We start from the raw sequence: 12,922 nt of genomic DNA, 5'->3' as shown, positions 1-12,922 counted from the left end.
CAGAGTCCCATGATAGTCAAAGCCACACACACCTTCTTGCTGTGTGTTGAGAACGAGATTTTTGTTAATGCCTTCTCCCACAACAATAGACACCCCTAGGAGCCAATAAGCATGAAAGGAGAGTGTCAGCTAATGAACAGAGTCTTCTCGATGGCTGACTCACCTCCTTCATTCTTATTGGCTCCAATCAGCAAGAAAGGACAAGGAAGACTCTTCTCAGTGGCTAACACACTCCCCTTTCATACTGATTGGCTTGTAGGATGCTGGAGACATAGGGACCCTGCTGGAGCCCTATTCCCAAAAAGGTAAGGGGTCTAAGACCCCCCAAGACCCTAGACGACTACACCGCTGTCTAAAAGTACAAAGAAGACTCTAACATACTTTAGCTCCATTTGCGGTATTAGCATGAATATAAATGAATATTGCCCCATTAATACACGCACTCACCATTTTGTAGATGTTAAAACTGAGCTAAAGTGTGGCTAAACAATTTGTTCAAGGCCTTTTGAATCTAGCAGGTCTCTTTTTCCGAAGAACTCCCCATTCTCATATAAGGAATGAACAAATCATTTTCTATCAGTTCACAGGCCTTGTTGCCTGGTTAGGATTATAAGTGAGTGTTAATAAAACTTATATTAAAACTTTGTTTGCCTAATAGTCTGATGAGACCCTTCTAATTAAGTGACTGCCACTGCTGAAGTGAGGAAATATTGGTCTTCTTAATTACTTTTTTCTGTGTTCTGTTAATTGATCGATGTCTTTGATTGAAAGACAGAATAAATTAATTTTATAGGTTCCCCTCAAAACACAGTTTCTACAATGGAGAAAGGAAATGTTGAATGCTTGAGTCTTGATTACATTTTTAAAACTTCATATTATTGTCCCAAGAGAAAGTCATCAGCTTTTTTGAAGCTTCAAAAGGAATGCTTTAATAACAGACATTTATGCACATCTCACTGTTCATTTTTAATATCACCTGTTTTCATTAATGGATGAAGAACTGATGTTGACTATTAGGAATGCCAGTCAGAAATAAAGCATCTCTATGCAGAGACATTATCATTCTTCTTCTAAACAGCCCCTTGCCTATCAGTCTGGAAGTGAAATAGGGCTATGCAAAAGTAAGATAGTGGCTTATGCATACTCAGCAGTTTCTCTAGGTCTGCAGAAGCATATCAGTTTGGAACTTAAAAGGAAGAAGAAGGGGAACAAAACTATGAGTTCCAGAATCTAAATGCTGAGGATTTTTGAGCCATCAAATGTTGAGGATTTGGGGGGGGGGAGCAGGGGAGAGAATGGACGGGGGAGGGAATGAGCCCCTAATAGCTTACAGAGAGGATTATTGTTATTTTATTTATTTAAATATTTTTTATCCTGCTCTTCAGTCAAAAAAAGGCTCCCAGAGCACTTTATAGATACTTTAAACAGGCAATCCCTGCTCTCAGGCTTACAACACAATACAAAATGAAAATGGATTAGGAGGGAGGAGGAAATAAGTACACTTAGGAACAAGATTATGTTCAAGGGGCTGCATGCCATGAGGTTAAAAGTCTCTCTTCCCCATACAGCCTGGAAGAGAAGCCTTATGGCACTGGGCAGAGCTCTTGGTGGAAGGTTTTAGGAGAAGGAAAGGAAAAACAGCAATAATTTTCTTTCCCACACAAGAAGCCTACTCTCTCTCTCCAGCCCTTTAACAATTCAGCTTTAAAGGCCTCAGATTCAAAGCTAGTCATATCACTTACCTGTAAGGGTACTTATGACAGGATGTCTGACTAAGTTGTGCTGTATCCCCAAACCTGTAATGGATGTGACCTGCTTTAATCAGGGCAGGCAGGCAACATAGAGTTATCATCAACTGATGATGATTCCTTCTTTTAAAGCCCAATTCAAATTCCACTGAGGTTATTAAAGCTGCTCAATTAATTTCACTTGGCTTTAGGCCAGCCTCCCAATTCTTGGAATGATGTTCTCACTGGCCTGTTGCACTCACTCCATCTCATATGGCAAAGGCCTAAGAGCCTGAAGCCAAGAATTTCTTAAGCATTATCTCGGTATTGACTTAGCGTTGCATATCAGTCTTCACTTTCCATTGCTGATAGTATTCTAACTAGAGGCTTACATGATGCCCAGCACCCAGCCATTTCTTGGCTCAGCTGAGATAATTATTAATCCACTCTGCTATGAAATTATGCATAGCATGATAAATGATTCAGAGCCATGCTAGTGTTTATTATAGCTAAGACAAATTGACCATTCCATATCTGTGATCCAAGTTCAGGTATATTTACTTGTGGACCAATGCACAGTGTTAACAAACTTTTTGAGAAGTTTTTGCAGTTTGTTTCCTTGGTTTGTTTTTGAATGAGTCTGTCACTTTTTAAATATTTTCTCATATTTCTTTTCTGCATCTTTGTTGAACTTTGCATTACATGACACAGATTGACCATATCATTCAATATGATTTATTTTGAAAATGTGTTATTAATTTTGTACTGATGTTCTTGTGGTCTATTTGTAGCTTTTATCCTCATTATATCCCATCCTTCATTCAAAGAGCTTAAGAGGGATCATATGAGAATATCACAGTTTATCCTTAGAAGAAGAAAAGGTTAGTTTGAGAGATAGTGCCTGGCTTAGTTGACTTGATGGCTGTACTCTGATGCTTTCCTGCTCTCAGCAAGGGTACACAGAAGCAGTAATCCTTTCCCTGTTCTTTTAGGCCTGCTACCAATATCTGCTCTAGTACATGTAGGGATGGTTGAGCAACTCAGTCATTGCTGAATTCCTATAGGAACTGAATTGATCCACACATTGTAGACTAATGTGCAGATTCAGACTCAGTTATCCACCAGCTTTTGTATATTTCCAATGTTCTTACATAGTTCTTGGCTCAAAAAAGTATTAAAAGAGTGTGTGTGTGTGTGTGTGTGTGTGTGTGTGTGTGTGTGTGTGTGTGTGTGTGTTTTAAAAAGGGTATGTCGAGAAGACCTTTGGGTGAAGAGCAAGTAATTCTGATGATGATGATGATGATGATGAATAATTGAATTTTCATGTGGATTGGGGGAAAATGCACAAATTAATGCAGAAATAGGATGGAATGGACTTATACAAAGTAAACCCACACAAAGTGACACAGACCATAAAAGAAGAAACTGCCTTATACCCGATTAAACTATTGGTCCATCTAACTCATTCTTGTCTACGCTAACTGACAGCAGCTTTCCATAGTGTCAAACATGAGTCTTTCCTCTCCCTACCCAGAGATGCTGAGGATTAAACCTAGGACCTTTAGCACAAGAAATGCATGCTCTAGCACTCAGCTATGGTCCTTCAGCCAAAAAAGCCCCTCCATCCCAAATACATGTTATCAGGTTCTCTGTGTATATATATGTGTGTATGTATTTGGTTCGCTGTGTTCACAATGTATCTTGGAGTCTGTTTGTGCTGCTATATCCCCAATTAATCAGGTCATTATTTTGAATTTAGACAAAATCAAGTAGGATAAAAATCTGAACCTAAAAACTATTGCAGAAACAAAAAGATAATAGAAAGTAGAATATGTTAAAAAAGAGAAAGAAACAAAAGGATTTTCAATCCATTAAGACGTAGGAGGATTGCATCCTGACTAAGGCTGCAGTCCAACTCCCCTCCCATATGCTGGACTCTGGAGAATGGGTAGGCTGAGCGGAGACATCTCTCCACTTGCTTCAGATGGCTGGCCACCAATGGTGGAGTGACACTTGTGTCACTTTGTCAGTGCATACCTCCCCCTTCTGCCCACTGAATGGATGGGTAGGTTCAAAGCATGCCAGTGGTCTCTCCATCAGCAGAGCCTGGTTGAAAGCCCTGAAACAGGCTGTTTCAGGCTGAGCCAGCCTGGAATCCACTGGATCCTAAGCCACTCTCACACTGGCACTGGCCAGTGAAGGGCCTAACCTAGGCGTAATCGCTGCATCAGCCTGAAACTGGACAGTGTATCTGGCCGAGTTAAGGGAAGGAAGAAAATGGATAGGAATGAGAGAGGTGCAAGGGACAAATGGACTGAGGGAGAGGAAAAGGAGAAGCTCCCATGGCTACTGCTAAGTCTTTGGTCCCTCCAGTTCCTACCCTATTTCATACCTCCATACCTGAGTTCTCTGTTTTTTCCAGCCAGGCTGTTACTGAACCAAGAAGCCTCTTCTCCACACTCTGACAGGAAGGAACAGAGGGATGTTAAATGACATTAGAAAGAGAGATAAAATGCTAGTATTTTTAAAAGCAATAATAATAGGAGAATGAGGAAAGAAGAAACTGACCGTCTGAGAGTGGGAATAGAGTACAATTTAAGTGTGAAAGGGGCAAGCAAGAAGAAATGAGTAAAAACACTTTAAGGGGCATGGTGGGAGGAGAGGAAACATAAAATAAAAGCCTTCTTCATTTAGAGCTTCTGGGTCAGCAAATTCTGCCTAACATGGGGAGGCTGAATTATAATATTTCTAGAAACAATGCCCCTCCCTTATCTTGAGGAAATCTTAACTATAGAGCTCCCTACCACAAGGAAACGACTGTGGCAAATAATTTAGCCATTTTCCAAAGAGGGTTTAGATATCAATCGATAATGATGTCAGTAACTGCCAGCTGATCAGGCCAGTCTCCTCTTCCATCTGCCTTTTTTTTTTTAATTTAGTGGCTCTGCCCTTGCAACATCATTTTGTGGCTAATGAGTCTAACTAACTTTTAGCTATCTAGATTACAATGTGATTCTAGGATGAAAGAGGACCAACTAAAGATGCACCATGCCAATGGTGTTGCGTAGGACTAGATTACCAATACCTGCTCGGAATACAATGTCTCATATGATACAAAGAAAAACAAAAATATAAAAATAATAATTCCCAAATAATCAGTTACAAAAACCTAAGATCCCAATAGGTGCTAGCGCCAGGAATAATTTACAACCCCCTTCTGATAGCGTTTGGAAGAAGATGCCCTCTTTTCCATTCCTATCAATTTTTTGGATACATTTCTGCATTCCTTACCCCATTCTTCAGCTTGCCCCCTAACACAGGCACCCCCAGGATTATCTCTTGACTCCGAGACCAAGCATGTAAATTATCCTACACTGAAATCAGTGCTAGATGTTGGATCATCCTTCCCAAATGTGTGGCTCCTTGTCTTCCACTTTAGGTCTTTGAAAATACATCCAATTGCTGGGATGGAAAGGGCCAGGGAGCAGGATGCACCTTTGCTACAAACCTCCTACAAACTCCTCCTTAGGGAGGTGTGAGAACTTTTGTTAAAAGGCAACTAGGAAAGCTTTAGCGACTGGCTTTGCTTTTGAAATGAGTAACTGAAAAATCAATGTGTCACTTCCCTGCCATGAATTGAAAGCTTATAGGCATTATAAATTAAGCATACAGAGGTTAGCCAGTGTTAATAGAGGTCCCAGTGCTCAATGAACAGACTACTTCTCCCAAGAAATCAATTTAAACAGTGTGTCCTCCCTAATGCATATCTCTGAATATTTATTTAGCAGGATTTACTGTAGCAAAAATGTCTTAGCATTGTCCATGCCGCTTATGCTTACACAGGTATTTGTGGATTATATTTGCTGAGGCCAATGTGAATCACAGGCCTAGTTTTGCTCTTTGTGTTAATTAACATATGCTACATTTTGAAAAGAATTATATGGATTCCATTGGGGGCTGGTCCATGAGGGCAAATGGTGCACTGCCCCACCAGCCACAATCCCGTTCCGTGCCTGGGACCTACCGGGCAGAGGGACAAGCTTGCGGCTGCTGTCGATGTCCCGGCCGCCATCTTGGATGGGATGCGTGCACACACGGCGCGCTGGCGCGCCGTCGTGTGACGCGGCAGGGAGGCGGGGCGGCTGAAGGCTATTTAAGGCCGCCCCGCCTGCTTCCCGCCATCCAGTTCAAATTTCGGCGGCAATCGGGGCAGCCGCAGCAGCAGCAGCTTCGGCTCGGCGCGGTTTCCTTCAGCGGCAGCTTCGGCCGGGCTCCTTTTGGCGGCAGCTTCGGCGGGGTTCCTTTGGCAGCGATCGCGGCAGCAGCAGCTTCGGCAAGGCGCGGCTTCCTTCAGCGGCAATTTCGGCAGCAGCAGCTTCGGCGGCGGCTTCTCTGCCGGCGCACGTGGGCCTCCGGAGGCTTCCTGTGGCCAGGGTGGCTGGGCGGCAGCGAGCCCCCCCCAACCTCATTGAGAGACAGGGAGGCAGTGGCGGCGGGCAACAAGGCCTAGGCGGCGAGGATCCTGGGGCAGTCACGACGAGGCGGCAGCGCAGGATCGGATCCAGCACGGCGAGGACCACAGGCTAGGCGGCCTTTGGCCGGCAACTTTTAAATTTAATTGTTAATTTTAATTAGCGCGGGGGTAGGTGGGGCACGACCCAACCATCAATCCTTGCCACGTGCAGGGCAATTAGGCTACCCTCCAGGATAATTGGGTGCCGGGTGGGGGTATTGATTAAGCAGGCGGGCTCCTTCACAACGCTTTGTAATCACGTCGTTTTGCAAGCGGGGCCCCCTATCTCCCTCTAGTATGCCTAAGAAAGGACAAGGGGGGCCAAAAGGGAAGGGAAAGGCCCCCAGAGCAGGGGGGAGATGCCCACCCCCAGCGGCGGAGGGGGCAAGGAGTGGGGAGGGGCCACCATGGGCGGCCATATTAGCCAGGTTGGAAGCCCTAGAACATGGCTCAAGCCACCCTAATGCACCCCGGGACCAACCTGTGACAGGGAAGAAGAAAGACCCACCACCCAAACGGTCTCGGGGGAAAACACAGCGGCCAGTGAACAGTGCTGATGCAGGGGCTGTTGCTTCCATCTTAGCGCGACTGGATGTGCTGGAGGCCGGGCTCAGGGCTGAGGCGAGGACGCCCAGCATAGAGCCAGGCGCAACTCCCACCCTGCAAGCAGCCCCAACAATGCAGCCCGCACAAGGACCTTCGGCGGAAAGCACACAGGGTGAGTCCTCTATCATGCCACAACAACAAGGACAGCAGCAGTGGAGCTGGGCCCCCTGGGGGTACCCCTACTGGCCCTTTTCCCCACCAGCGGTAACCGAGGGATATGGGCAGGCAGGGACCCCCGCCGGCGGGGGGGAGGTTACGCCACAGCAGCAGCATCCCCTAAGGGAGGCCTGCGAGCAGGTCTGGCACCTCGCCGCTGGGACGGCGACGGAAGGAGGACATCAGCCCGCCCTGTCTGCCAACCCCCCTGCAGAGATATCCGACCCCCTGGGATCAGTCAGAGAGGGGGCCATACCTTTTGGGGAAACGTCTGCCCCACTGGGTTTTCATCTTCTGCCTGCTACGAAGGACAGAATATGGAGGGGAGAGTATGTGGACCTATTCTCGCTCCTGTACAGGGAGCCGGTTGGGAAGGATAAGGATAAAGGAGAACATGCAGAGCCCGATAGGCCCAAGCGCCGACGGGTAGAGCACTCTTGGGCTAACTGGCTGCCTGCATTCCTTACCTACATGGGGGTGGTAATACAGAGGCAGCCTCACAGGGCCTCGGTACTGATCAAATACCTCGATATCATATACCGGGGCTATTCGGAGTTTCAAGGGACGGCATGGCTGGACTACGACCAGGCGTTCCGTATGAGGGCGGCTTTTGATACATCCCTCCCCTGGGACAAGAAGGAGGCTGACCTGTGGCTGCAATTTATGGCGCATTCTAGACCCATGGCAGGCGATAGGGCGGACAGCGGCCATCTCTTGGCGCGCCAGGCATCAGCAACTGCTTCCCGCGGGCCTGCGGGGCAGGGGGTTCAACCCCGCCTGCTTTGCTGGGAGTTCAGCTCGCGTGGCCTTTGCGGTCGGAGCCCGTGCAGGTTCAGACATGAATGTGCCATATGTGGGGGCCCTCACGCCTGCACTAGCTGCCCCAGGGGCCGCCCCTTCAGGGGTGGAAACAGGGATTCGGCTGGCGCAAGGAGGACAGGGGCTGCAGGCGCAGCTCAGGGAAAGGGGCCCCAGCCCAATTAAAATTGCCGAGCTCCGACACTTACTCCACCTTTACCCCCTAGTCCTAGATGCCCAGTTTTTATTAGAAGGCTTCACAGTGGGTTTTCGGATCCCCTATTTAGGTCCCAGGCGACCTTTCATGTCCTGCAACCTTAAGTCAGTGGAAGGCATGGAATCAGTTCTGAGAGAAAAAATTAGGAAGGAAGTAGTAGCCGGCCGGGTTTTGGGCCCCTTTGCTGCACCACCCATCCCCTCACTCAGAGTTTCCCCGTTGGGCCTCGTCCCCAAGAGGGCACCAGGTGAATTTCGCCTGATACACCACCTGTCCTTTCCACAGGGTGAGTCAGTCAATGACTTTATCCCAGCGGAGCTGTGCTCAGTCCGCTACACATCATTCGACTGTGCTGTGCGAATGGTCAGGGACTGCGGGGTTGGGGCCCTTATGGGAAAGTGTGACATCAAGTCTGCTTTCCGCCTCCTCCCGGTCCACCCACAGGACTTCGAGCTGTTGGGCTTGGCTTTTGATGGTGAATATTACGTGGACAGGGCATTGCCTATGGGCTGCTCTATATCATGCTCTGTTTTCGAGCGCTTCAGCTCCTTCTTGGAGTGGGCGGTCAAGAGGCGCGCAGGCTTGCAATCAGTGGTACACTATTTAGATGACTACCTGTTTGCGGGCCCTGCGGACTCAGGCACCTGCAGGGCGTTCATGGCACATTTCGCGGGGCTGGCTGGGGAGCTGGGCGTCCCCCTCGCGGCCGAAAAAACTGAGGGCCCATCCACTGCTATCACGTTTCTGGGCATCGAGATAGATACGGTGGCCCAATGCTGCAGGCTTCCTCAGGACAAGTTGGGGGCCCTCAGGGAGAAGATCTCAGAGGTGGTCAGTTCTAATAAGGTGACATTAGCCACTCTCCAACGGCTGGCAGGCCAGCTGAACTTTGCCTGCAGGGTTGTAGCGCCCGGCCGCGCCTTCCTGCGGCGCGTATATGACGCCATGGCTGGCCTATCACGATCCTACCACCGCACACGGGTGACAGCCGCTCTTAGGGCTGACCTGACAGTGTGGTCCACCTTCTTGCGGAACTTTAATGGGGTCTCCCTATGGAGAAGGGATCGCCTGTTGGAGGCAGAGCTACAGGTGCACTCCGATGCCTCGGGTGCCTTCGGTTTTGGGGTCATTCTGCATGACTCATGGTGCCACGGCAGCTGGCCACAGGGCTGGACACTGGCCGGCCTGACCAGAGACCTGACGTTCTTAGAGTTCTTCCCCATTGTCGTGGCCGTACACCTCTGGCCCGACAAGCTGTGTAATTCCTCAGTCCACTTTTGGTGCGACAACCTCCCCACAGTGCACGTTATTAACACCCTGTCCTCTAGAAACCCCAACGTTATGCTTCTGGTGCGAGCATTCGTGCTCCAATGTCTTCGCTATAATATTCAGTTCCTGGCGCGCCACGTTCCGGGTATTGACAATAGTATTGCTGATGCTCTATCACGGAACCAGATGGAGAAGTTTCGCCAGCTGGCACCGTGGGCAAGGGCTCTGCCGGAGGCGTTCCCCCCAGCGCTATGGGAGATTAGAGGATTGAATCAGAAAGGGCCATAAGCCTTTCTGTGGCGCCCAGCACTTTGGCCAGCTACCAGGGGGCAGGTAGGGATCTATCTAACTTCAGAGAGTCCAGGGGTTACGTCCAGGAGTGGCCCATCCCGGTCGAGCAGCTTATGGAGTTCTGCGTGGAGGGGAAACGGAGAGGCCTTTCAGTCAGGACCATCAAAGGTAAGCTCTCAGGCCTCGCTTTCCTAGCGAAGGCACGGGGCTTTCAGGACTACACGGGTGACTTTAGGGTGCGCCGGATGCTGGAGGGTTGGTCCCGCGAGCGCCCTTGCCCCCCGGATGCCCGCCTCCCCTTTTCCCCAGAGCTATTGTTTGGCCTGCAGGGACAGTGGAAGCACTTGTGTTCTTCCCCTTTCGAGGCCCTGCTATATCATGCTACGGCCCTCACTCTGTTTTTTGGGGCCTTCCGAATTGGGGAGGTGGTGGCAGCTTCCAAGAGGGATAACTCCCTCCGAGCCCTGCTAGTCTCCGACCTCAGCTGGAGGGCAGAGCGGGCCATCCTGCGGCTCAGGCGGTCTAAAACGGACCAGCATGGTAAGGGGCGCCTGGTGGTATTGGCCCCATGCCGGCAGCAAGAACTCTGCCCAGTAACAGCCCTGCGCGGTTTTGTGGCAGCGAGGGGGTCGCAGTCAGGGTACCTATTCATACATAGGAACTCCCAGCCCCTTACCAGATACCAGTTCTGGTCCGTGGCGAAGGCCGCACTGGGGAACTTAGGCGTGGACCCCAGTAAGTTCGGGACACACTCCTTCCGGATAGGCGCGGCCTCCACGGCGGCCCTATTGGGCTTTACTAAAGACAGGCTTCAGGCCGTGGGCGGGTGGTCCTCGGACGCGTACAAGGCCTACGTTAGACCACTTGCTGACACACACGGCGCCAGCGGCTAGACTTTGCCCCCCCCCAGGGCCCCCCCCCATTGTTACCCAATGTCGTTGTTGTTTCAACAGATCGCTGGACAAGATCGGAGCAGCCACGCATCCTCCTATGTGGCCACAGTATGATGTTCTGGGCAGGCCGCAGGGCGGCGAAGTCTCGCTTCGGCACGCAGCTGGGGCTCAGTCAATGGGCCGCAGTGCGGTGGCTGGGACGTCGGGGGATGCGTTGGGATGGGCTCCTGCCAGCCTTGTTTCAACCGGCTGTGGAAGTGGCAGCGCCCCAGGTGCTGGTGATCCACCTCGGGGGCAACGACTTGGGTCTGTTAAAGGGCAAGGCCCTAATTGAACAGGCATGCGGTGACCTCCGGGCCATTGCACGTCGCTGGCCGGGGGTGCACTTAGTGTGGTCAGACATCCTGCCGCGCAGGAGGTGGAATTGTGCCGGTGACCCACGAGGGATGGACAGGGCACGGAAAAAGGTGAACAGGCAAATTCAGAGGGCCCTTAGGGACTTAGGAGGTTCTGTCATCCACCACCCAGAGGTGGGCCACAACAAGCTTGAGCTGTTTCGGCCTGACGGCGTCCATTTGACGGACAAGGGCAACGACATCTTTCTAAGGGACCTGCAGAAGGGTTTACACCAGATTCTTATCGGGTGTGGGGTAAAGGGGGACTAAGCAGAGGCTTGTCCCCCTTCTGTGGCGAAGAAGTGCGGGGAAAGGTTAAAGGGAAAGGGCAGCTAGGTGACACCTTTAGGCACCTTTGGGGGTGACAGGCGGTCCGGAGGCCTGCAGCTCAGGGCTACACGGCCCGGGGACAGGGTACGGGCCGCCTTTGGGGCCAACGTGCCTCATCCGCTCAGAGTTTCAGGGCTCCGAGGGGCGGTGATGCGGGTTGGACCCCCTACACATCTTCAGGGTGTGGCTGGAGCTGGGGGGCTGGCACAGGGCAGCCCCAGGCTCAGGCAGGGCATGATCGCCCGATAGCTGCTAACAGGCTTTGCCTGGATCTCCAGAACGCCCCGCCCTTAATCTCCCTTCTGCAGGTTCATTATTCAATTGATTCTGTTTAAATAAAGTGGCCCATCATTTACCCAAGCAATGGTGTCTGTGTTTTATTTCGGCAATAGGCCGCAATCTGCCCTCAGCCAGCCCCCACCTGCCTGCCTTCTCACTTACAACCCTACCAGGGCATGGCATGGCTGTCAGCCTCCTCCTTAATCTCAGTCTTGCCTTTGAGGAGGATAGAGACAAAACCAGAATTGGTTAGCACTGCCTGTCATTGCCTCTTAATCTGGCTGCCATTGGCTCTAGCTCTGCCTACTGTTGGCCTTCTTGCCTTCTGCCCTACCAATCCCAATGGGCACCAGCCTCCGCTGATGAATCCCCCTCAAAACATGGGGTTGATAATGAGTCACCAGCTAGCTGTTTCCCAGCAGACTCTTTATAACCCCGAACAGCCAATAAAAATGTGAATTAAATAAAATCCCAGCCTGCTATTTAGAGTCTAGACATATTGACCAAACAGCATATCAGAACATGGGCACACTAATATGCTCAGAGGCCTGTCCACTCAAATACCTCAGAACTAAACTGTCAGACCCTGGCATTTGATTAGGGCAGAAGGACTAGATGATTTGAGCTTTGTAATTTTGTTCTCTGGGTTACAGTGATATGCAGTGCTATCCATCCATTGCCCTTTTGAGAATTTGACCTTTTCTCCCCCTGAACAGGAAGACTACCAATCTCTTATGCATGCTATTAACTTTGATAGTTCAATCCTGTACATGTTTAGTAAATCACACAGACCTCAACATGATTTACCTCTTAGAAAGTATGTTTAGGATTGCAGCCTCAGTTAGATTAAAATAAACAGAGGTTTATTTATTTCCTAAGAACAATTCTAATTATGCCAAAACATGATTGGTGATAAAGTGTGCTGGTTCACTTTTGGTAGTTTTCTAAACTCTCAGTGTCTTTGTTTGCCAAAAGGCTTGAACAGGGAAACCTTTAGTTTTTAGTGTACATGTAAAAAGTAGATTTGCGATTCACTGGAGCTTAGCAATTCTTCCAAGCCTTTATGATCTGTGGCCTTCATACAGCTGCTGCATAAACATACATAGATATAAATCTTTTTAAAATCTCACTGCACAAAGTTACTGAGTATGCACAGCAGGTATTTCCTAAAATGCCATATCTAGTCATGTCTTTTGGAGGTGGCATAAAAAGAAAATCTCTCCTGGTTTTATTAAATTTAATTACTTTCCCTTTTTTTCCAGCTAGGAGGAAAAGGTGGCTTTTATTTAAATGTACAGCTCCAAAAGTCTGAACATACTTTTATTTCCAAGCTGAACAGCAAATATACACTGAAACAGAAAAATATGGTGGTGTTGCATTAGAAATGTCCCCTAATTTTTATCAGCAGTGATACTAATTAATATCAAGTTATCCTTCACAAATGCAAA

General features: G+C 49.3%; 2 protein-coding genes across 6 annotated transcripts in view; both read left to right on the top strand.

Moving 5' to 3' along the window:
• ALK (ALK receptor tyrosine kinase) overlaps nt 1-12,922 on the top strand; it is a 731,445-nt gene that overhangs the window by 73,065 nt on the left and 645,458 nt on the right. The gene's annotated exons all lie outside the window — the stretch shown is intronic.
• On the top strand, nt 6,209-11,550 carry LOC133383733 (uncharacterized). The gene is made up of 2 exons (XM_061624981.1): nt 6,209-6,958; nt 10,531-11,550. Exons 1-2 carry the CDS (start codon nt 6,538-6,540, stop codon nt 11,133-11,135), a joined length of 1,026 nt encoding a protein of 341 aa, XP_061480965.1. The 5' UTR covers nt 6,209-6,537; the 3' UTR covers nt 11,136-11,550.

Source organism: Rhineura floridana, chromosome 4, assembly GCF_030035675.1.
Source record: "Rhineura floridana isolate rRhiFlo1 chromosome 4, rRhiFlo1.hap2, whole genome shotgun sequence".
NCBI lineage: Eukaryota > Metazoa > Chordata > Lepidosauria > Squamata > Rhineuridae > Rhineura > Rhineura floridana.
Note: the sequence above shows the minus strand (reverse complement) of the source record. Positions and strands in the feature narration are given on the sequence as shown.